The sequence below is a fragment of the Podarcis filfolensis genome, assembly GCF_964270895.1.
Source record: "Podarcis filfolensis genome assembly, chromosome: 7".
Lineage (NCBI taxonomy): Eukaryota > Metazoa > Chordata > Lepidosauria > Squamata > Lacertidae > Podarcis > Podarcis filfolensis.
This window is the reverse complement of record NC_139603.1, coordinates 32,334,245-32,357,652: the sequence shown is the minus strand read 5'-3', so window position 1 is coordinate 32,357,652 and position 23,408 is coordinate 32,334,245. Positions and strand designations below refer to the sequence as shown.

General features: G+C 41.3%; 1 protein-coding gene and 1 long non-coding RNA gene across 3 annotated transcripts in view; both read right to left on the bottom strand.

Annotated features, from left to right (window-relative positions):
- Positions 1-23,408, bottom strand: part of LOC310767251 — a 124,628-nt gene that overhangs the window by 88,742 nt on the left and 12,478 nt on the right. The window lies entirely within an intron of this gene.
- KDM1B (lysine demethylase 1B) lies at positions 84-23,399 on the bottom strand. 2 transcript variants are annotated; one of them, XM_083623774.1, is made up of 22 exons: positions 23,111-23,399; positions 21,416-21,460; positions 17,704-17,797; positions 16,890-17,014; positions 16,522-16,611; positions 15,260-15,371; positions 13,774-13,890; positions 13,325-13,363; positions 12,440-12,644; positions 11,798-11,976; positions 10,847-11,023; positions 10,347-10,421; positions 9,724-9,861; positions 8,855-9,026; positions 7,163-7,290; positions 6,889-7,020; positions 5,778-5,852; positions 5,187-5,303; positions 4,540-4,665; positions 4,053-4,175; positions 2,957-3,109; positions 84-2,045 (listed from the first exon to the last, which is right to left on the bottom strand). In XM_083623774.1, the coding sequence occupies exons 3-22, from the start codon at positions 17,791-17,793 to the stop codon at positions 1,962-1,964; spliced, it is 2,457 nt and encodes an 818-aa protein (XP_083479900.1). In that variant the 5' UTR covers positions 17,794-17,797; positions 21,416-21,460; positions 23,111-23,399; the 3' UTR covers positions 84-1,961. The 2 variants fall into 2 exon arrangements, with proteins under 2 accessions (XP_083479900.1, XP_083479901.1); XM_083623775.1 differs by having other exon boundaries at positions 23,068-23,362.

The window sequence follows — 23,408 nt, the reverse complement described above, 5'->3', positions numbered from 1 at the left end:
TATAAATCCATATAAAATGCATTTTAAGTACATGGGTACAGTTTGCCTTTACTATTTGATTAGAAATTAGCAACACAACTGACTTAGCATTTTCCAGTTTATTACATTACCAATAAGTCACTTTGAACATCATGCTCCACAGCAAGGAGATTTTTCCCCCTAGATGTACAAGGCATAAATTGTATATACACAATAGAAAATGACCATGCTTAAAAAATAAGCTTCACATGATTATTTTTTAATTCTTTGGGATCAATTGTTCAAAGTGAACCCACCAACTCTGACATTTTTAAATAAATGTAAAAAAAGTAGTTTCCATATCTTAACTAAGCTTTTTCTTTTTATGGACAACAGGTCCTGCTGTTTAAACACTTCTGTAATGTAATAATTTACAGGTACTTTATACAGTAAATGGTTTCACATTTACAGTATGACTCTTCATCTTGTCTTAATGCTGATTACTACAAAATCCTTACAGTCATGACTAATATCTCTGCTCAAACTCACGCCTTCAACTATTCCCAAGCACAAGTTTCCATTTTTAAATAAAAATTGCACTTCAGACAATAGCTAGATGCACCAACAAAATTAGTTTTAGATATGGGCCAATTGGCTTATTTTAGCTAGGTATTCACATGTTTTCAGTTTTTGAAAAGAAGAGGAAATGATGGGAGGAAATCAGCATTCCATTTTCATACTTTACATTTCTTACTATAAGCTCTCAGAGAGTTATACTTCTTATTAAGCAACTTAGTGAAATAATAGCAGTTCAACTATAAGAAAAGCTTGATGATTTCCTAACAGCATAACTTTTAAATCTTTCTCAATATGATGTTACAAAGTAAGATATTCAGGGCCATATATTCTCATTATAGCAAAACACACAGGGGTAGTAATCACACATTTTCTGAGGCTTTCTTTAGAAAGTAAAACTGCCCATGCTTCCATATTGAAATTCCCACTATTATTTTTTCATAATGAAAAGCAAAAGTTAGCTGATGAATGAACTATGTGTATACATTAGTATCTTTAACTACTTAAAAGTGAATTATTTAGTTAAATCATCTTTTTCTTCTAGGTAATTTTTCACAACTATGGGTACAACCCAGCCTCATTAAGTATTTTCAAGTCTCACTGATTTCAGAGTCTACTTAAATCTCTCCCATTAAAATGAGGCTACATAATTTTAACCCTTCATAAAAAGTAATCATTTGACCTCATTTTTAAGCAAGAAAGTTGAACGGCTTGCTCAACTAAGTGACCTTCAACATGCTTTCACAATTATATAAATGACTGCACCTACACAGCTGCTATGATTTAGAAATTTCACTGCACACAAAAAGGAAATGGCCACAAAACAAACATTTTTTTCTGGTCCATCTACATGATCAGCAAATACTAACCCCTCATCCTAGTATACACATTAAGAGATGCTTTTGTGACATTTCCTCTGGGTAAGTAATGGTTAGGGTTGGTTTTATATATCTTCTTTCATTAAAAAAAACACCAGCAAGCCCAATGATTGTGTACACTTCCAACAATTTAGTTTAAAAAGAATACATTTTTCAAAACTTGATTGGAGTCACCTGCCATCTTGTTGACCCACTATCTGAAAACGTGGGTTATTTAACAGTCCTTGCAGCACATGTTTACCCTTTGACACATTTCACCCTTTGACAATATAAATCATCTATCTCAAATAGGTCACAAAAATGAAGTTCAGAGGTTAATGAGCTTGAATATCTGCTGGTAGTGTTTTTAAATAACAGTTCCTTTAGCATGCTGTGCTGATAAAACATCAACATCATGGAAAAGATGAAGAAAGTGGAAGAAGAAAAAAGGATTGTCTCTTTAGGTACCAAAGAATTAAGCACCACTTGAGCAATAATAGTAACCCTGAAACTTGAATTTTGAATTTGAGGAAGTTGTTTAAAGAAAATCTGTAAACAGTAGTGTAGTATTCAAGATGCTGCTATTTTGCTTGCTTCTCGAACACCGCTCAAGTAAGCTCCAGTAACTGTCTGTGGGAAATGTCTGTTTGTGGCCTATTTAAAAAGAGAAACATAATGTGAGGAATTCTTATATGAACATAGAACTGCACTCATCAGACACATAATATGTATAAACCAGGCTTCCTCACCCTTAGCCCACCAGATGTTTTGAGACTACAATTCCCATCATCCCTGATTACTGGTCCTGCTAGCTAGAGATCATGGGAGTTGTAGGCCAAAAACATCTGGAGGGCCGAGGTTGAGGAAGCCTGGTATAAACCCACACAGGAAGTGTCAATATCTATTCTACCAATGATATATATGAAATAGTCTACGTATCTATATCTTAAAAATAAATCACGAGCCACAATGGGTGTTTTATTCCATGTTGAGGAATTTTCATAGCAGAGATTATTATTTTGCCCAGTCACATACTACCACTGTATGTAGTATCCTGTGCCTCAGAGTTCCAGGAGAATCAACAGGAATATCATGGTGAATGTCTTCAGCAGCACAACAAAACCAGTGTCAACCCCACAAGCAAGGCCTGAAGTGAGATTGAAATGGCGCTTTGTGTGTGTGTGTAACATTAGTCCTAGGTATAATCCCCTACATAGGTTTTTTTTTCTGAAGAGTTGCTGCCACTCAGATGACTGAACAACCAGTCTAACAGCTGTTTATATTCCTAAAGGATCTGAAGTCCGATCAGCACACTAATAACTGGATTTCACTGGTTTTCTACAATGCTGCCTCAGAGACTGGATTGTAGCCAGTGCTAGTCCTACTCAGTGTAGATCCATTGAAGTAAGCATGGTTAATTTAGGCTTATTAAATTCAGTGGGTCTATTCTGAATAGAACCTAAGTTGAACATACCCCTGAATACATTCCATCCTATTCTAGCTTGTATCTTATTTTAGAAGAATTTGAATTCAATTTTTTTTAGTGTACATAATCAAGATCTCACCTCTCCAGCAAAAAATATTTTTCCTTGTATGTCTTCTGCTAGGATGTCATAAGCTTCACCGCTGCCCCCTGTCTTCACAAAACTATACGCCATTTGGATCCAAGGATCTTTGTTCCATCGTGTAACGAAGTACTTGACTGGGTCTGGCACTTCCTGGATTACAACAATAGGCAAAGAATTACTTATGAAATGCATACAACCCATCTGTGAACACATATATTCACCAGGTCAACACACACAGATGCTCTAAGTGACTGGTCACATGCTCTGAAGTTGTTCTGTTAAAGTCAATGGACAGTCCCATTATAAACAGCTAGAGAATTAAAGTGTTGGTTAGGGGGCCTAACCAAGTGAAACATGTCAGGACAGTTGTCTCTCCTTTTTTAAGTAGTCAGTTTTGTAGATCCTCGTGTAGAGTCCTGTGTCATGAATTTGCATGCAACAGGTCCTAAGTTCAATTCCTGGCTTCTCCAGAGACTGGGAAAAACTCCTATCTGAAACCTCAGTTCATTAGAATCTTAAACTCAGGCACATGTTTGAGCCTCATGTTGGGCAAAAGATTCCTGAATTGCAGGGGGTTGGACTAGATGACCCTCAGGGTCCCTTCCAAATCTGTGATTCTATTCTAAAACTGCTTCTATATGCACCAGTGGTCTGATGCAGAATGTTTTCATGTATGGAAGCCACAACAAACATGGTTCCCAGGCAAACTTAAAAATAGGAATAATTTGGCAAGCTGCTGTTTCATTTCTTTCATCCTATTTAATATTTATTTCTTATTTAGAATACATAAATCCAGATTTATGACATTTAGAGCAATATCCAATGTTAGTCGTATACCAAGTACAGTCATTTACAAAGTCTTTTTCAGTTGCTTTACTCCTATGACTTAGTTTGATAATACGCTTAGTCGCATCATTAATCTCTTTTTGTTGCTATCTGTTATACACTATATTATACATTATATTAGTTAATAAATATATCCATATAATGCAAATATCAGAGCCATTTACAACTATTAATAAATTCAGTTAAGTGTGAAAGACTTGAAACTGGTGTCTCATCTATGCTCGAGTCAATAAAAAACAAGACCTACCTGTTCCTTAAACAGCTCACGGAGCACAATCATGCATTGTTGCAGCACTTGCTTGTCATCTAAGTTCTTCATAGTTGCCACAGCATCACCCGTAACAACAGACATTAGAACACTGCATTTACGCTGAGAACAAGACACAAACATGGACACTTACATTTTATCTACTGTAGTTCTGCTAAATGACTCTCTAACAGCCTCTCTGAAACTAATGTTAGCCAACCCATAGAACAAGAAAGATTCCTGGCACCTTTTAGGTTTCTCCTTGACTGAGTATATCACATCACTTTTCAAAGCTTCTGTCTTGTAATGAGCAATTGTTTTTTAAAAAAACGATAAAGTTGCCAGAAATATATCTTAAACTAATCGCACTATGAAACGGTGGCGAATTCCTAGGGTGGTAGGGGAAGAGAAGTGATTTTAAAGCTCATCATATTTCCTTATTTGAAGAACAATTAGGGTCAGTGTTAAGTCTTCAGGTAATGTGTACCTGTGGATCCATGTCATAGAAAACACTGAAGAGTCCACGTTTGCTGGAACTAGGTGGAACATGGCCAAAGTAATCAGCTCCTTGAATCTTGCTGTCCCAGAATCTATATGGAAACTGTAGTGCAATCTAGAGGAAAAAAGACAAGAATGACCTCATTGTTGATTTGGGCTGAAATTCTATGCACGCTTACTTGGAAGTAGGCCTCAGTGAACCTAGTAGGATATAATTGCAATTGCACATAAATAGGATTGGGCTATTACTGATTGTTGTAAACTAATAGTAGGTAGACTCTGGTCAAGATAGTCTGTGCAAATCACAGGAAACAAAATTAAGTTGCATTTCTTTCTATGAGGAGTTGGGTGATGGAAGACCTGAGATTCAAATTGGCAAAATGGAGGAAATTTTCAGTTTTAATGGGGCATAATTTTAATCTGTTTTGCAAGAGCTGGTGGACAGGCAGACTTTGGTTACCCATCACAAACCCTGAAGATTATTTATTTCAATTTATGAAGGACTGCTATGTACCCATGCTTTGTCATCTCGTTATTTCTGAGCAGATCCGATTATGGAAAGCAAATCTGATAGGGTACAAACCAAATGCCACTCATACTGCTCTTCACATCGTCATATAAAAGTTGCACTCTTACCTTCTCAATGACTCCAGCTCCCAAACTATTGATAGCTTTCATTTTTCTCTCTGACAAGGCTGGGTTAAACAGAATGGCGCCTTTTTGAAGAATAGTCAGAGGTACAGCAACTAAAACCTGGTGGGAGAAAAGTAGTCCTAATTATACTACAGTTGAAGTAGCTCAACATAACACAGGCAGGTTGGGAAGGTTTGGCACCAGGTAGGTACTAAAAAACTCAGTTTCATGCTTTTAAGACAACTTGATACTTTGTCCCACACTTTTCACCGCCTGCCCAGCACTCAGCCCACAACCGGCTCCTTAGCACAAATGTAAAGATGTGTCAAGAATTCACATTACAGCTGTAAGGATGCGGGAAGCAGGTATGCTGGTGATATGGCATCTGAAACACAATAAATAGCTCTGTCCTGCTTGATAAGTTGAGAAACTCACTTCACTTGCACCCCTTGTTTAGCTGCTGCAGCGAAAGCTACCCCTTAACATGAGGCATCAAGTCTTTAAAAAGCCAGTTGTACACAACACTTTGAACAAGATGTTTACTGTGATGTTTGAAAATATATAGCAGAAGTTGAGAAAGATGAGACACGTCACCTTTTGTGCTTTCCAGAGAGTTCCATCGGTTGCAGTCACTTGGACTTCTTCCCCCGTATAGTCTATACTGCGAACCTGACAAGAAGAAGGGGATTCAGAGTTGTGAAAGACATACAGTGGTACCTCGGGTTACAGACGCTTCAGGTTACAGACTCTGCTAACCCAGAAATAGTACCTCAGGTTAAGAACTTTGCTTCAGGATGAGAAGAGAAATTGCATGGCAGCGGTGTAGTGGCAGTGGGAGGCCCCATTAGCTAAAGTGGTACCTCAGGTTAAGAACAGACCTTCAGAACGAATTAAGTTCTTAACCCGAGGTACCACTGTATTTGTCTATGGTGGTGCCTCATCTACAATTGGAACAGACTTCTGCTTACACAAAAGGACTGCCTCTCCTTCCACCTACAGCCCCTGTGTTTTCCTCAAATCAGCTCTGAAGATGGACCCTTTGGAGCAGATGAGGGGATGGGGGTGCATGTGGAAGAACAGGAAGGGCAATTTCACCTGCACAATGTTGAATATCATCCATAACACTTAAGACATTAGCGTCAGCCTATATTTTGTGGATTTTTTCAAAGCAGAAGAGTTCTCAATGGAAGACATGGGGGAAGGAGTGTTAAGCTAACTGCTCATGAGTAAATGCATTATGTGAAGGATCAATCAGGAGAAAGATGCAAGCAATGCTCCACTAGAGATTTTTATGTACTGGTGGGAATCTGAGCACCCCATCACTGAGACTCACTCCTTTGCTTTTATGCATTATGAATTCTAAAGTTTTGCTCCTGAATTCTAAATCCTACCTAGTTCATAGAGTCATCTTTGGCAAATCTCTTTCTGACTACTTGAGATAATAAAATCCAATAGATATATTGTAATACACACTGAGCTTGCTGAATGTGGAAAATGTTCTAGATTGAAGACATAAGCAATAAGAAGAACCATTTATATGTTCCAAAGCAGATTAATAAATGAGACACCACTGGAAATAACTTTGGAAAATTCAAGCGGTTAAGTACCATCCAAGGCAAAGAGAACCAAGCCAAACACTAGGAAGATGAACTACTCCAAAGTACATCAAAACAAACTGGCTTCTCGTCCATTTTTTGTTACTTACTGGAACCTTTAACCGAATGTCCAGGCCTTCAGCCATTTTTTCAATTATTGTTGAGTATCCCGAGTTTAAGAGCGTGTGATCTCCAGCAAACTGAGCAAAAAATTCATTGTGATCCCAGGAACGTGCAGAAACCTGTAAGGAGAACAGAATTCTTATCACTGAACAGTTTGAGCACTCAACACCCAAAGAGCCAATGTGGTGCAGTGGTTAGAGTGTGGGACTAGCATCTGGGAGACCACGATTCTTCTGTCGCACAAGTCCATCCCATGCTCACCTCATGGAGGTTGCTGCCACAGGCGTATTCAAGGTTACTGACATGGAACTGAAGGACTTTTTCCTCGAGATCACTGAACTGAATACCAGATTCCTGAATAAAAACTTTATAGATCTCCTGGATTTTATCTGCAAATAATAAATATATCCAATCGTTATCAATAATCATTTTTCCTTACAATTTCACCCTACTTTTAAGTGTTCTTGTTTAATTTTAAAATGAAGCTGTACCAGAATAGTTCCTGCTGCCCCCGTCAAAATTTAAATATTATGGGCATGATCCAGTTAAAGTTGCACACTTTTAAGTGACAGCTATTTCAAAATAGAGTTGAATGCATGCTTAACGTACTTTCCACTGAAACTGATAGGGCTTTAAAGTGCTCGTCCTTCCTTAATTGTCTGGCAGCACTTTTCTCACAAACATGTGGGCTACCAGCAGAGGTAACTGCCACCAAACATACTCATACACCGGTCTGGTTTGCACATTACTGTGATTTAAAGGGTGATGGGGCACGGAGCAAAAGCATGACTGCTTCATTCCTCCCCTGTTTCTCCTGAACTGCTGGAAGCTAAGCCATGGTTTGGCTTAACATTAGCATCTGAACCTAGGCTCATGGTTTGTTTCCTCCTCAACAAAACCTAAATGGCAAGTAAAGGACAAACCTTGGTTACAGTTCATGGTTTGTTTAGAGCGAGAGAAACCACGAGTATCTGGACAAAATACTTGGTCAAATTAGCTCCCAGCATGTAGCAGCAGCAGCAGGAATAATGCTAAGCAGCAATGATTTTCATTCTGTGCACTAGCACACTGCACATTCATTCACAACTATGGTTTAAAGTGACTGTAAACCAGTCTATTAACTTCACCACTGCTAGGCCACAGCAAGCCTACTACAAGACACTTTATTTTCTGGGCTCAGCACACTCTTTACAACTCTCCCAAATTCTGTGTAAAAGAAACTGGAATTCTATACTCAGGAATAATTCCTGCATGTTGCTAATTGTGTGCAATTTGGGATAATCTCTTCTGGGACTGTCACTTGGTTAAAGAAATCCAAGTTGGTTGGTTGTAGGAGTTTTAATAATGTCAATTAGTTTGCATATTAATAAGACAGGGACTGAGGAGAATGTATTCCAAGTAATTTATTCACTTTATGATGTCACTACAACTACTGCTGTCACTTGGCTATTGTTCTTCAGGGAGATACTGTTCATAAAGGACGTAAAGCTATTTCACCTATTTGAATTGCTGCTGCTGTCTGTTAACGTTACATAAATGTTCTAAACTTACTGCATAATTATCTGTTATATAATTATGGTATTTGAACTATTTGCAATTGCTGCAAAACGCCTTGTGAGGGCAGGAACTCAGAAAGGCAGGTTAAAAATCTGTTAAATAAATGCTTATTAAATCATTTCTATGTATTAAAAATAACTGTTCATATTAGTAACAGAAGAACAGTCATTGCCAGTAGCGACATACAGGGTACTAGGCCCAGGAAATCCTGTTTGCCCCCTGGGCCTAATGAAATTGCTCTGAACAGCCCACAATCTTCTGTCAAAGGTCATTCAAATGCAACAAAATACAAGAACTGAAAGCTGAGCTGGCACAAATATCTGAGACGACTTCTACAGGTGCTCCTTTATCCCCATTTCACTATGTGTCGTGTGGCTCTTCATTGTTTCTACTTACCTCCAAGAGGAATATCCTGATGCTGATTTTTGTCTTTTCTCCAGTCTGCTACAACATCAAGGATAGAATTGAAATGGAAGTCCATGCGCTTGTCTATAGTGGGGTCAGTTATCCTTCCACCTTCCTGGATCAGATCACACTTCTCTCCAATTTTATGCATTTTAATGCCCAGCTTTAAAAAGACAGGGATTTTGAACGTGGGGGAAGTAGATAATCAGTTACTGTCACGGGATGCAAACCTTCATTTTTATTATTTGTTAAATTTATATCCCTCCCTCCCAAAGGACCACAATTTTCATTGATGTCAACACCAACCAATCAATAAAAGCTAAACATCTTCAGTGAGGGTTTTATATTATAGGAATCAGAATTATTTCATTTATTATAGTAAGCGTCAACTCTGAAGAATCACCATTCTAAGTAGTAAGTGGACTAGCACTTGAAAAGACTATTATTCTGTTATTTACAGCAAATTGATAGCTTCCCTAAATATGGAGGTAACTCATTGTATTACTTAAATCAAAGTACCATGTGAGAGAAGAAGTAAAATGTATGAACAGAAAGCCTGACTGAAACACTTAGCAAAGTTTTCAAATGTTATTTGTAGAACTTCCTGCTCCTAAGGACGGTAACCACCTTTCATTATCTCATTCCTCTTTACAACCCTACAATTAGACCTTTAATGTATCTCTTTCACAAATAGTAAAACAAAGCTGAAGAACAGCTACTTTCCCAAAGTGACCCAATACACCTGTAGCTCGAGTGAGCTGCCTGAAAAACCTCTCTAATAAGAAAGTTAAGTTTACAAGGATCAGTGTATATTAAGCTGCAGAAGGACAATGTTTTCATGAATAAAAATGCAAACCCACTTGCTCACACATTAGTGCTACTGGATTGTTGACACAGCCGTTCACTATCTGTGGCCCTTTCCCCACAGTGATCCCTTTGAAAGTCTTATCGTCCCACACGCGGCCCCCAATTCTGTCCTTTGCTTCTAGCACAAGAACCTACAACATACAAAAGAAGCAGCGGTGGTAAGGAACACATTGCTATGAAACAAAAATCTTTCCAGAGTTAACCAAATAATGCCAAGGTGGTCAATCAGTAATAGAACATTATACTAGGAGTTCACCAAGTTTTTATGAGAATTTTAATTGGTGAATCCTAAACCTCAGAGGCAGAAAATCAGTCTATCACGTGAAGACATTAAGTTCCTCCTTAAAAGGTGGATACTGTGAGCAGACAAGCTATGCCTACCATTCTCCATGCCCAAATACTGTATAAGCTGCAACAAATCATGCAACAAACCCTAGCCTCATAATTATTTCAAGCTCAGCCTTGAAACAAATTAAGGCACTTTCCCAGGACATCTGGACTCTGAGAACAGGCCCTTTCTTTTTCTTACTCAGGTAGCAGCAGCAAAGTGTAGATATGCCAGAAGAGGAGGAGACAGAAATGTTGAAATGCTATACTTTATTTGAAAAAGTCTCACCTTAATTCCAAAGTTCTGAAGCTGTCTTGCAGCTGCTAATCCAGCAGGACCAGCCCCAACCACAATGACAGATTTCTTAAATGAAGAAGAAAAGTAAACTAGTGATGCTAGCATTCTTTTGAGACTAGCAAGACTATTTTTTCTAAGCAAGTCTCAGAACAATTTGAAACATTGTTCAGATAAAATTCTGTTCCTGCTGAAGGGTTTCATTAGGAGAAGCTGAGCAAGTGCTACAATATCAACCAAAAATGAGGACAGTGAAGAGAAAGTATCCTAGCCTGAGCTGAATGACAGCAGACGATTTTGTCTATGCCGATGCTGACAGTTCTTGAGAAGCCATGAGCCCCTGAAGAAGTTTTGACACTGACCAAGAGGTCTAGAAGGCCAACCCCTCTTTCACTTTTTACCCTTAAAAGGAGTCCTTTCTCCCTTCACCCTCCTTGTCCCATCAGAATCTCCTAGAACCAGTTTATTAGTACTCTGTATTTTAAAATACTTACATTATGGAAGTCTTTGGGCAGAAGAGGTTGGTCAGGATTAACTGACAAGACCCCTGTGTTAATCAGACCTTTCCTGGTCATAAAATGAAGTATTCGCTCCGTCTCCCGCACACAGCGAATGCGCACAAGGCCTCGAACAATGATGTGATGCGTACATTTCTGAGGGGTTAGGGCTTCCTGTGCATTGAAGGATTGGGGGAAAGGAGGAGAGGCAAGAATTTGACTGCTGCTGGAACAATATAGCAAACTGTCCTTCAGATGGTGAAGCTCAACAGCTAATTTACATCTCCCAGATCAACAAAGTGACAACCATCCAAGTAAACTTCCAGTCATGTACCTGTGTACAGAAAAGCATGAAGCAGGGCAGCTTTGTATGGAAAAGCCCCATCTGCACACCTGGGAATCTGGATCACATTGTGAAGGCGTACTTAAGGAGGGACGAAAGGAACACAGGCCTCACCAGGAAGCCTTGTTTTCCTCAGCAGATGGAGGGTTTCTTGTGATGTTTTCTTTCATCTGCTCCAAAGGCACGGCCTGGTCAGTCACTGCAACCTTTTGTCTTACCATGAGCAGAGTTCCACTCTCCCGCTACAGCAGGACTTCTGGAGCAGGGATGAGGAACCTGTGGCCCACCAGATGTTGCTGGACTACCACTCCCATCATCACTGACCATTGGTCATACTGGCTTGGACAGACAGATGCCCAACATCTGGAGAGCCACAGGTTCTCCATCCCTGCTCTAAAAAATCCCAATTGCTGCAGGGCCAGCAGGACTGAAATGGGATGGGTTGGGGGGGTCCTCCCCCACTGAAAAGCAAAAACCATAATGACTGAGAAGGTCTTGTCTATGGAGCAAGTGGGAGAAGGAAACCAGGACAAGGGAAGTTTAGGTTGATATATTTTTTAAGTGAGATGATAATCTTTTGGGGACGAATATTCAGCCATGCTTACTTTGCAGTTTGTGTACCACAGAGCCAAAATGAGGTTTCTCAGAGCTAGATACATGGTGGGGTCTCGTGAATATTCTGGAAACTCATAGAGTTCATCTAGTTCCATTACATCTGGTCTCACACACAGTGCTTTACCACATTCGTTGGGCTGGTAGAAAGGCTGGAAGTACTTGTTCATCCCTGGAAGGCAACATACAACATGGAATGAGCTGCATGTAGCATCTCTGTGAGCCGCCATGGTAGCTTAATAAAAAGGCACAAAGCTCTAGGGCATGTAAACAAATGTGAACTCTATTACAGGTGCCTGCAACATATACTAGGATAATACTGGGTATAAGAACTGTGGCTTCTGCTTACAACAATTATTTATGGTGCTTACAGATCTCCTCTCTGCCCAAAATGCCTTAGTGGACCTCGAGCATATGCACCAAAGTGTTGCTTACAGGAAGAATATGCTTATACTACATGCTCACAAATATAAACGACACAAATATTACAAAGTATACATGGTTGATGGTCAGTCTCATTCTTGAGAAGACAAGACATTCTAATTCACGTTAATATAGAAAAAGTACTCTCGTACCATGGAAAATAAGGCTATCAATAGCTACTAGAAGAAGGCAGAAAACTACTCAGAGCTTACCAGCTATAGTGGGTGGAGACTTTAAGTGCTCCATTTTTATTGCATTGGATTCACCAACCAACCGGTGAGTACTGGTACAAGAGGGGCTCATGCCCACACAGTCTGGGTAGTATGCAGACAGCAAAGGAGCAGCCACACTGTCCTTCAGCAAAGGTGGAAGGATGAGCATTGAATACCACCAGTGATCTGAAACTTCAGCAACTCTCTACGAAGGAGTGGAGGAAAGAGTCAGGAAGAAGAATTAAAGCTTTTGTTATCATATTATCTCTCAGTCCCAATGACACTTAAAAGACACAGGCCATTTCTGACTGCTCTATCAGGAGTGTAGGGAAGCTTCTATATGTAAATGCCTTTCCCATAGCAATGTAGCTTACTCTAATTGGTCAGAAGTCTAATATGGGACTAGGTGATGTGGCTCTCAACCATCCATCGCTTTGAGGTGATTTGCACTAACAAAACAGCAGTAGAAGAAGAGGAGTTTAGATTTGATATCCCACTTTATCACTACCCTAAGGAGTCTCAAAGCGGCTAACAATCTAACAAAACAGCAGTAGGTCTGAGAGTTGAGATTTTGCAAGGGCAACTATCAAGGTAGAACTTTTCTGTTTTGCCCTTTTAAAAAAAGAAATAACATACAGGTGCTCCTCACAGTTTAAACATAGTACAATAATTCTAGTCACACAAACACCCTACTAATAAGCTGAATAGCTTGCGATGTCTTTGGCCTTTTCCTTAAGCAACAGCTAGGCTCTTTCTTAAAGTCTCCAGTTCCAAAGTCAGAATGTTACCCAAACAGTATTTACTACTAAGCCTGCACCACTGTGTTCCTCACAGTTACAATTCATTCTGATACCACATGCAGGACTTTCCTAAAACATTGCTTACCAGATCCTCAGGCATGGAGCAATGGTCTGGGCCTTCCACCTGAAACAAATACAACACTTTCAGACAACAGAATAGCTCCTCTGACTTGCATGTAAGAGGAACACTGAAGAAATGGCATGACTTCTGTTAATAAAAGCCATGACACTTAGGGCCAAACTACAAATTCCACTCAATGGTATGTTTTAAAAACCCCAAGAGAAAGGCAGCTTTGGGAAGGGGTAGAGTGGAAAAGTGGCCAGGGAAGAAGGTGTCAAGCTTTTCCACCCACCTGCCAGTTTTCTGGTGCCACCCTCACAGAGTTTTAAATGCATGTAAATCCTTGTATTGCAGCAGTATAAGGGTGTCTCCAAACAAACATTGCACAATTGTTTTAAGCCTGGGGCTCCCATCAGCCTCTAGAAACAGCCAAAGCAACCTGCATTTTCAGTACATTTGAGGGTTGAAGATACCTTGGTGGAATTGTTCAGTTTCATGCCACAGCGGTATGTTTTGGCTATTTGCGAGGTAAGCTGGATTTCCTTTGTCAGCTGCCGCCATTTCCCACACTCTGGCTTTGTACACTGAACCTAGAGATAAAACGACGAAGTTGCTCGGTACATCCAGAAACAAAGGCACACTAATAAGATTAAAGACAGGTCTCTTAAAATTTCAGGAAGACTTCCTTAAGCAGCAGACATGCAAGCTGTGCCTACATTTTCTCCACCAACTTCGTATGAGTGTGCATTTTGAGCTGACCTACCCTTCCTTTCTCAGGAGAGGTAAATCAGGGGCTATTCAACCAATTGATTCCCCCAAAAGGGTGCAGACTGCATGGCAGCTCATCCAGCAGGAAGTGAAAAGCTAACTGTTGGGATGATCAGCCTGTAGACAAAACGTTGCCTTTCTAATTTATGAAAGCCTTTCCTCCCTAAACTGCAAGGCACAGATCTTACAGTCATATAGGTTATTAAGCAAGTACTGTACTCCTTCCCTCACCTTTCTGATTCTCTCTTTCTCTTCAGCCTGCAGCTTCTAACTGCCCTAACTGAAATCCTAACTGCTCTTGGAACCCCATGATCCACTCCCATCTCAGGAAAGAAGGATAATCATTTTGAGGTTCTGTAAGCTCCACAACCAATCAAAAACCCCTTCTTTTCTAATTATCAGCATATAACCTATACTTCTTCATCTATACCTGATCATGACTGCTTCAGTCCATCCTACCAGTATTGGGGAGAAATGAACCACAATCTCTGGCTTAAAGTTACATCCAGACCAGAGGTCACTTTGCTCCAAACATATCACAATCAGTAAGCCAGAAGAAACCTTTGCTTATCTCTGTGGTCTGTTTGGAGTGAAATAAGTGAAAATCCCTGGTTTAGGCATAATGCTAAACCAGGTATGGTTTCTTTCTTTCATGTGCTAGCTCAGTGTCGTCTCCTGGTAGCAACTTTCCAGAATTTCACACAGATGATTTTCTCAGCCTCACCTGGAGATGCCAGGGTTTGAACCTGGTACCGTGGTACCTCAGGTTAAGTACTTAATTTGTTCCGGAGGTCTGTTCTTAAGCTGAAACTGTTCTTAACCTGAAGCACCACTTTAGCTTATGGGGCCTCCCACTGCTGCCGCGCCACCGCCGCATGATTTCTCTTCTCATCCTGAAGCAAAGTTCTTAACCTGAGGTACTATTTTTGGGTTAGCGGAGTCTGTAACCTGAAGCGTATGTAACCCGAGGTACCACTGTACATTCTGCATACACAAGACATGTGGCCTGCCGCCAAATATTGTATGCTTCCTTCATATTATTTTCACTTTCAACCCCAAGGTTGAAACAATAACAATAATAATCAAATCCATTGCTTAACACTTCCTTCAAACACACTTACTGTGAAGGGAAATAAAAAATGAACATGCACTACTTTCACAGTGTTATGTCATCATAAATAAAGCCCTCACCCAGTAAGGGAGCTGTTGATCAGCCATAAAAGCTTTAGGGCTGGGTTCACTTTTTCCATTACTGGTCCAAATCCTTTTCCAGGCAGTGTATTTTTCGTAGCCATCTTTATGACTAAAAGGAGGGACAAAGGAAATGTTAAGTAGAGGGAAGGAATCGCCTACACATGATTTGGTATATTTTAATAGACAGTTCATCCCAAACATGGAATGCCTAGAAAAAGAAATAGGTATTAAGGCAACATGATCCTGGCCACAGTATTTGTTTTCCTAAGCAAGCACAGAAGTTGCAAAGCTCAACTTCAAGGCAATATTGTGCATGGTTTTTATTTTGTTTAATCTGATAAATTAGGTGTCCTTATTATGGATACCCAAATCTATACAATGGCTTCACTGTTGGAATAGCTTCCCTCACTCCATCAAAACTTGGTCTCCCTGTGCAACCTGGCTTTAGCAGACAGCCTGTGTTCCCAGAAACCGTTTTTGCCCAGTCTACTGATGTTGCTTTGCGTATTTTCTAGCTGAGAGCATTTTCAGCAAAATGTTCAGCAGTTCACAACAAACAGAAAGGCCTATTAAAGTCATCCTGAGAGTGTAGATACTTAGCTGGTCCAACATCCTACAAACAGCCAATACAGTCGTACCTTGGAAGTCAAACGGAATCCATTCCGGAAGTCCGTTCAACTTCCTAAACATTCAGAAACCGAAGTGTGGCTTCTGATTGGCTGCAGGAAGCTCCTGCAGCCAATCGGAAGCAACAGAAACTGTGTTGAATGTTCGGCTTCCAAAAATAATTCGCAAACCAGAACAGTCACTTCTGGGGTTGCAGCATTCGGGACCCAAAACATTCAATAACTAAGCTATTTGAAAACCAAGGCATGACTGTATATCCTTTTAAAAGAATACACTCCCCCATCCCCGCCTTTTAAAGCATTCATTGCCTTTGCCCAGAGTTGCTTCGAAAAGGAAGCTGTTAGGTTATTGCGTGAATATCAATCCCCCAGACATTGTTGACATTTCTTGATAAATTCAAACCCCTACAATTTATGGCCATTATAAAAGCAGCACTGTTGTTTTCAGCCTCATTTCAAAATTAAGTCAAAATGGGTAGCAAAGCACAGCAATTATGTATATTACCTTCCATATCTTATTTCTTTAACCAGATCAAGATTAAAATGCTTTGCCATTGAATTAACACACTTTCGGTTGCATCCTGTCCCCCACCCCTTAAAAAAAGCAATTACTTCAAAAAAGAGAAAGAATACCTTCGGTAGTAATGATCAAAACATTCATTACAGAAATGTTCCCCACAGGAGAGGTGATACCATCTTGATGTGTAGCCATTTTTAGCACACCTAAAACAGAAGAAATCAGAAAAGACTACATTTCTTGTTTTCCTCCTCTAAAAACTATGTGCGTGTTATGGTCAGGTGCGTGTTATCGAGCGAAAAATATGGTAACTACTTTTTAAGCTGCTTTTATTGTACCTTCCCCTAGGAGCATACATCCACTTCCCTCCATTAATAATAGTCATAAGAATTCACTCAGACAAACCAGAAATGAAATCTATCAAGCTGAAGATCACTTTCTGAAACCTTGGGACTGTGAAGGGGGAAGACAGAGGAGCCCAAACCTTTCAGCAGCGCTGGCAAAGCAAACGGGACATGTTGCTGTACATCCTGCCTTTTCACATTTTCTGTACTTCTTCTCTGAAGCATCATCATCATCTTCAGCTGCCTCTGCAGCTTTCCTCCTCACCTAAAAGAACACAACTGTGTGAACGAAAAGGTCACAACAGATTTATGATATATTCAGCAGTCTTTATTGGTGAGGCTTTCTGGTGCAATAGTGATGGAGGACAGTTACACTGATTGTGTTTTCCTACAGAACAAGGATGGGGAACCTTTGGCCCTCCAGATATTGCTGAACTACAAGTCCCATAATTCTGGGCGACAGGCCATGCTGGCTGGGACTGATGGAAACTTGAGCTTCTGGAGAGGCATGGATTTCCAATCCGTGATAGAAAGGTATTCCAGTACAAAATAAATCTAGACCCGGGGATGGGGGGAAATCTGTCAAAAAGATAGCAATATTGTATGCAACTTGCATTCACATGGAAATGCAGAAAAAATAAAAACCAAAGAAGTGTCATAACTAGCTTCACACACAGAACAGGGAATAGTCCAAAACAAGGAAGAGTCCAAAACAACAGCCCATTACATTATGCCAAAGATGAGCTCCAATTTTGCTTGGAAAAACTCAACAGCACGTTCACCATTAAGGCTGCAATGTCATGCACATCAACTTGTAAGTAAGATCACTGCCTGGCTGTGAAATCAACAGGACACTGCAGACTAATATGCATAGGGCTGCAATACTCTTCATTTCCTAAGTAAATAATACACAACCCTGCTTGCAACCCTGTGAATGAAATTGATGAAAGGTACCTGTCTCCCTGAACTTCTCAGAGGAAGATTATCAGGAGAATGGTCAACAGGAGGTGTTTTTTTCTTTGTTCGGAACCTCCCAGTTGACATGGCGCTGCAGGATAAAAACCAGGAGGAAGTTAGGCAGTATTCCAACACTAGAGTTCAGAGAGCCTCCCCACACAAAGAGGGGTGGAGAAATAAACAAGCTTGAAGCTTCCCTTTGCTTAAACCTTCCAGCATCACCAATGCAGGCTAGTGGCTTCACTGTTTGAACCAGCTCTCTTTCCAGATCTTGGACAAAGGAAATTAAAATGAAGAACTAGACAAAATGGTAGACGTCAGAAGAAGAGGCAAAAAGAGGAAAGAAAGGAGGGAGGGAAAAGAGGAAGAGAGAACAGCTCATTAATATTCTAGATGATTTTAACAGTTTTATCATTTGTGTGTTTGCCTCCTTGGGCTCCTTTTGGGAGGAAGGGCAGGATATAAATTTAGTAAGTAAATAATCTTGGGTTAGAGCCAAAGAAAATTGACTCCCCGTCTCCTTTCCGAGCATTCCCCTTGTTCTCCAAAATATCTCCCCTGGGGTTCAGGGGATGCTACTGAAGAGGACGGTGTTGTGACACAGGAGGGCTAAGGGGGGACCCCCAAAACCCAATCAGAGGCAGCTTCCACTCTACTCACCAAAAGTGCCTCCAGGCGATTTTCAGGGATCCCCTCAGCCTCCCATACTGGAATGCTACCCCAGAGGGGTCCTGCTGAATGGTCTGTAGCAGGGGTTGCTGAGAGCAACCCCCCAAAACTGGGATGGGTGAGAAAGTCATCTTCCACCAGCCCCCTTCCCTATGTGTTTCCCTGGTTCCAACCCTACAGTTTTAAGGTTGCAATCCTATGCATGCTGACCTCAGAGTAAACCCCACTGAACACACAGAGGCTGACTTCTGTGTAAATGTGCATAGGTATGTACTGTGAGAAACTTAGCCAAAATGCCCCTCCCAGAACTGTGCACAATTCAGGCCATGATTCAGCTATGCTTCTGATAGCTCAAATGAACTATATAGTAAAAACAGTAGCTCTGGGACTTTAACAGCACAGCTGCAGCACACATATGTGAGCAAATTGTCTCTCAGTTTCAGCACACCTTCCCACAGCTGCTTATCCATCCTGATGAGAAGTGAGAACAAGCTGTTTACATTTCTAAGCATACATATCAAATATGGGGGGGGGAACCCTCTTCCATACATCACTTTGAGCATGACATTAAAATATTTTATACAAATCAAAAGAAATAAAACCTATACATGCTGTGCTACATCTATGAATGCAGGTAAGGCAAAGCAAACAGAAAAGAAAGAAGAGGATGGATGAGGGAATAAACAATTTTGATATGAAACTCTCTCCCAGAAAGAAGTTACAAGGGTCAATAGCCTGGGAGCTGCCCTGACCACACATAGAAAATGAAGGGATGCAAACCAGTCAAAACTATAAAGCATGCAAGATCTGCTGACAATTGCCATCTTGACTAAATTGCTTATCTTTACTAAACTGCTGTTAATACTTGCAGGGTGGAGTTAGTGGTGGTTTTAGATAACAGGAAGAGCAAACCTCTTCATTCCAAAAGGCAGCAACTAACATGTTTGATTATATATTTCATAGGATAGTGGATCATTTAAACCCATTAAAATGCACTTTTGTTTCAAGTTATAGGAAGGGCTCATTGAAACGCGTAGAAGGTAAAGCGGTAATTTTTCATTTTGAAATACAGGACTTTTCAAGGGAAAAAAAATTCAAATTGAAAATGAAACTGAAATTTAGGGAAACCATTTACATATGTAAAAACAAAGTATAAGCACAATATCACAGCAGATTTAAAAACAACAACCAAGTACACTGAGATTCCGTTCCACTTCTCTTTTTGCTTATGCTTATTCTGGTTAAACATTTTAACTCCTTAGGTTTTACTAGTTTTGCTTTGCTTTTAAGTTAAGAACAACTGCAACTATTAACCTATTAATGTACTAACCCAAGAGGTTTGCCCTACCAGTGAGATAAACAAGGATCTGGACACACGGTAGTAGCTATTGAAAAGCCCACATAACTCTTCAACCCACGCATATAAGGCAGGATTCAGCATATACATGAATAAAAACACATTTCCCCCCAGTGTGTGGTGTGCCAATGTGTGTCAAGAACGAAATCCTGCATAAGGTACATATATAACCATTTCATCTGAGATCTGAGGCTTCCCACCAGACCTGAGTTGTCTAATGTATAACCAGGCAAACAATAGAGGTGTACACTGGCTCCAAGTGGGGGCCAGATCATGAGATAAATTCCCCTCCCAAGTTGAAGCACAATGTCAATAAACACCAAGCCAGATGAAGGCTCCCCAAAAGCCTCATGTCACTCAGCTTTTCCACCCCATATAGCTCTATCTTTTCCTATATATCTGTGTTTCTCTAGATCCATGGGCTTTGCAAAAAGTGAGGCTGTCCTACAATTTTGCCAGCGGAACGCTGATGGATTCTGAATTGCTTTTTTGTTTCTTTCTTTGTTAAAAAAAGGATTGGCTGGTGCAGTTTGTGTGTGTGTGTGTGTGTGTGTATAATTCCTAAGTTGCTTTTATTCAGCAAAACACACACCCAAAACTCTTCAGGACTCCACAGGCACCGTTCTCGGCAGCCTCACAATGTAAGGCCTGCGGCAGGGCACAAGCAATCACCAGAAAGAAAGAAAGAAAAATGTGTGAAGCCAGACTTTTAAAAAAATGTACAGGCAAAAATGTGCAAAGTTTACTCACAAATTAATTATTTCAAGAGAGAGCAAGAGGTAAGCCCCACTTCTCCACCCCATAATGGATTATGGAAAAAAGTGAATCCCTTTTACTTCCTAAACAAAAAAGCCTGACCCTGCTTGTCTGTAATTTGGAAGGCTTAGTCCACTCTAGAAGTGCTCCTGTACCTGAAAATTTACTTCACTTTGGCCAAAATGGGGCAAAGTTATATTCTAGTGAATAGGGAACACAGAGCTTCATTTTATACAGAGGTCAGAACCCAAATTACAGATTGAAGTGGAGAGTGCACGGACAACTCAGAAGCATATTTGATTTTTCAGGATGAACAAATACAAGGCAAATCTTGGGGTCTGTGCACACCTCTGGAATATAACACTACTAACATACAAGATATGAGCCTCTTTTAAGAACGTTTCAAAACTTCCATGCCCTTGAATGCATACTTATTAACTTTTTCTCTCTAATATCAAGACCGTATTTTAAGCTCTTGCTGGAATAAAGTGACACAATTCAGTGCACCTGAATATGAATTTAGATTTATTTAGAATTTTGAGTACACGCTTGCAAGGGGCAGCTACAGTGGTACCTCCGGTTACAAACTTAATTGGTTCTGGAGGTCCGTTCATGACCAGAAACCCCTCATAACATGAGCCATGCTTTTGCTAATGGTGTTTCCCGCTGTGTGCGTGCCGCCAGGGCACAACTTCCGCTCGCATCCCGAGGCAAAGTTTGCAACAAGGAGACCTACTTCCAGGTTAGCGGAGCACATTACTCAAAGCGTTAGCAAGGGGGACGGTTCGAGGTACCACTGTATAGGCTACGAGCTCCAGAATAACCCACTCAGGCTACAGATAGGAAGGTGGGCTGCAATTATGCTAGAAAGATAATTATGTTCACTGTGGGTAACTTCCACCACAGGAAGAGTAGGTTTCTGCTCACCTTGGAATCAAATCGCCCAGCTTTCAGATGTCAAACTAAAGAGAGCTGTAATAATAGAAAAAGAGAAAACATGGTAAGAAAATTGTATCTTTCTAGCTACTGAATCCTACCCTCCTGATTCAAACAACATGGTCTCCACAGGAAGAGTCTATTTCTAAAACCTCTGAATTCTCTGTACGGAAGGTGTAAGAGAAATTACCCCCTGGAGCAGGACTTTTCACAATGAGGTATTTGGGCCCTTAAAGGCTAATGAAGGCCAGGGAAATATGCACATGTATCCCAATCAGCTTGATACAAAAGTCCATCTATGTGGGAAGTGGGGGCTTTTGTCAGAAGTGTGTTGACTTGTTGCACGCAGCTTCCCACAAGCTCTACCGCAACTATTTTGATACCTGCAGGCTGGAGAGTTCACAGGATCCAACCTTGACTGGGCTCTCAAGTGGAATTCAGGGCAAAAATAACAACAACAACCCTCCAATGTGTTACTAACATTTTGAAAGTACTGCATTTCCCATTTCTGATGTGCCATTTAATTCAACAAGCTGACAATGCAGAGAGTGGATACAGTCATCATGGTAACACAAAAGTAAGAGAAAGACTGCATAAGATCCTAACTGGCTCATCACAGTCAAGATTTGGAATTTTGCACATCCAAATTCTGAAGCTGAAGGCCCTTGAAAGCGCTGGAGATGGAACCCCTGTTCTAAATGAACACTGAGAGCACCCCACAGCTTCCCCCAAAGCCATAAAACGAGTGCAGTCATCTAGCAGTCATTTAAAAATGTGTGGCCTAGCATTTGGAAACTCATGGGTTGGAGGTTAGCTGTAGCTTTTGACTAGGCTTGGGGCTTTTATTTTTTTCCAACTACTAACCTACGTTTCAGGAGTTAAAATACCATTTAAAATAAAAAGCATACACTACTTACACTATCCAGGGTTAGCCCTTTTTCTTATCAGGGGTTTTAACGTGCTACAGAGAGGTAATAATTGCTGAGCAGTAGATCAACCTTCCCTGACCTGGTGCCCTCCAGAGGCTGCAACTCCCATCAGCCCCAGTCAGGATAGCCAGTGGTGAAGGCTTATTGGAGCTGTGCTCTAAAACATCTGGAGGCATCAGGTTAGGGAAGACTTGGAACCAGCTGCAAACTACCACCTTCCTATGCAGCGGGCATATTTCATGCACCTCCCACAAACAAACAGACCCCAAGATGCCAACTCAGGGTCCTGGTGGGATTACCCACAAAGCAAATAGGTACTGGGGCTCAAGCCCGTCTTGAAATCACACCCTCTGGCCCTCTTCCTACAAACAGGCGAGGGCTCCGCAGGGTTTCCTCGTCGCTGTGCACATTTGCTCAGCATGCCTTTCCCTCCTCCCTCCTCCCTGGCGCTGGGAAGCCACTCTGCCATCGGCTAGGACGCGCGTCCCACGGGCTTGTTTTGTTACTCCAATGTGCACCCTAGCCCGGAAAACTGGCTGCTGCTAGTGGAGTGGAGTGGGGTGGGACGGGCAAATCCCCACCCCACAAATAAAACCGTGCCCCGATTCCCTACAGATCCACACTGGGCGACCCCACCCCCTCCCCAGGAAGCGCTCCTCGCCCTACTACCCCTCAACGCACGCTCACACATGCAAGGGAGACCAAGTCCCGCACCAGGAGGAGGAGCGGGGAACCAATCGCCCTTGCATCGACTGACCCGGTGCCCGGGGGCACGAGAGACCGGAGGCGGCGCCGCTCCTTTTGTTGCCCGGGCTGCCATCCACTTGCTGCAGCAGGTCGGAGCCAGGAGAGCAGAGCAGCGACGCAGCAGCACCGCCCCCCTTTCCCCAGACGAGGAAATCCCTGCCTCCGTCCGCTTCCTTGCCCGGCCGAAGGAGACCCAGCCCCCGAGCCGAGCTCACCAGCGTCCGGCTCCTCCCTTCAGTTCCTTCCCCACCTCCTCCCCTTGCTGCTGCTGCAGCTGCAGCTTCCGCTGTCCTCAGCGCGTAGCGGGT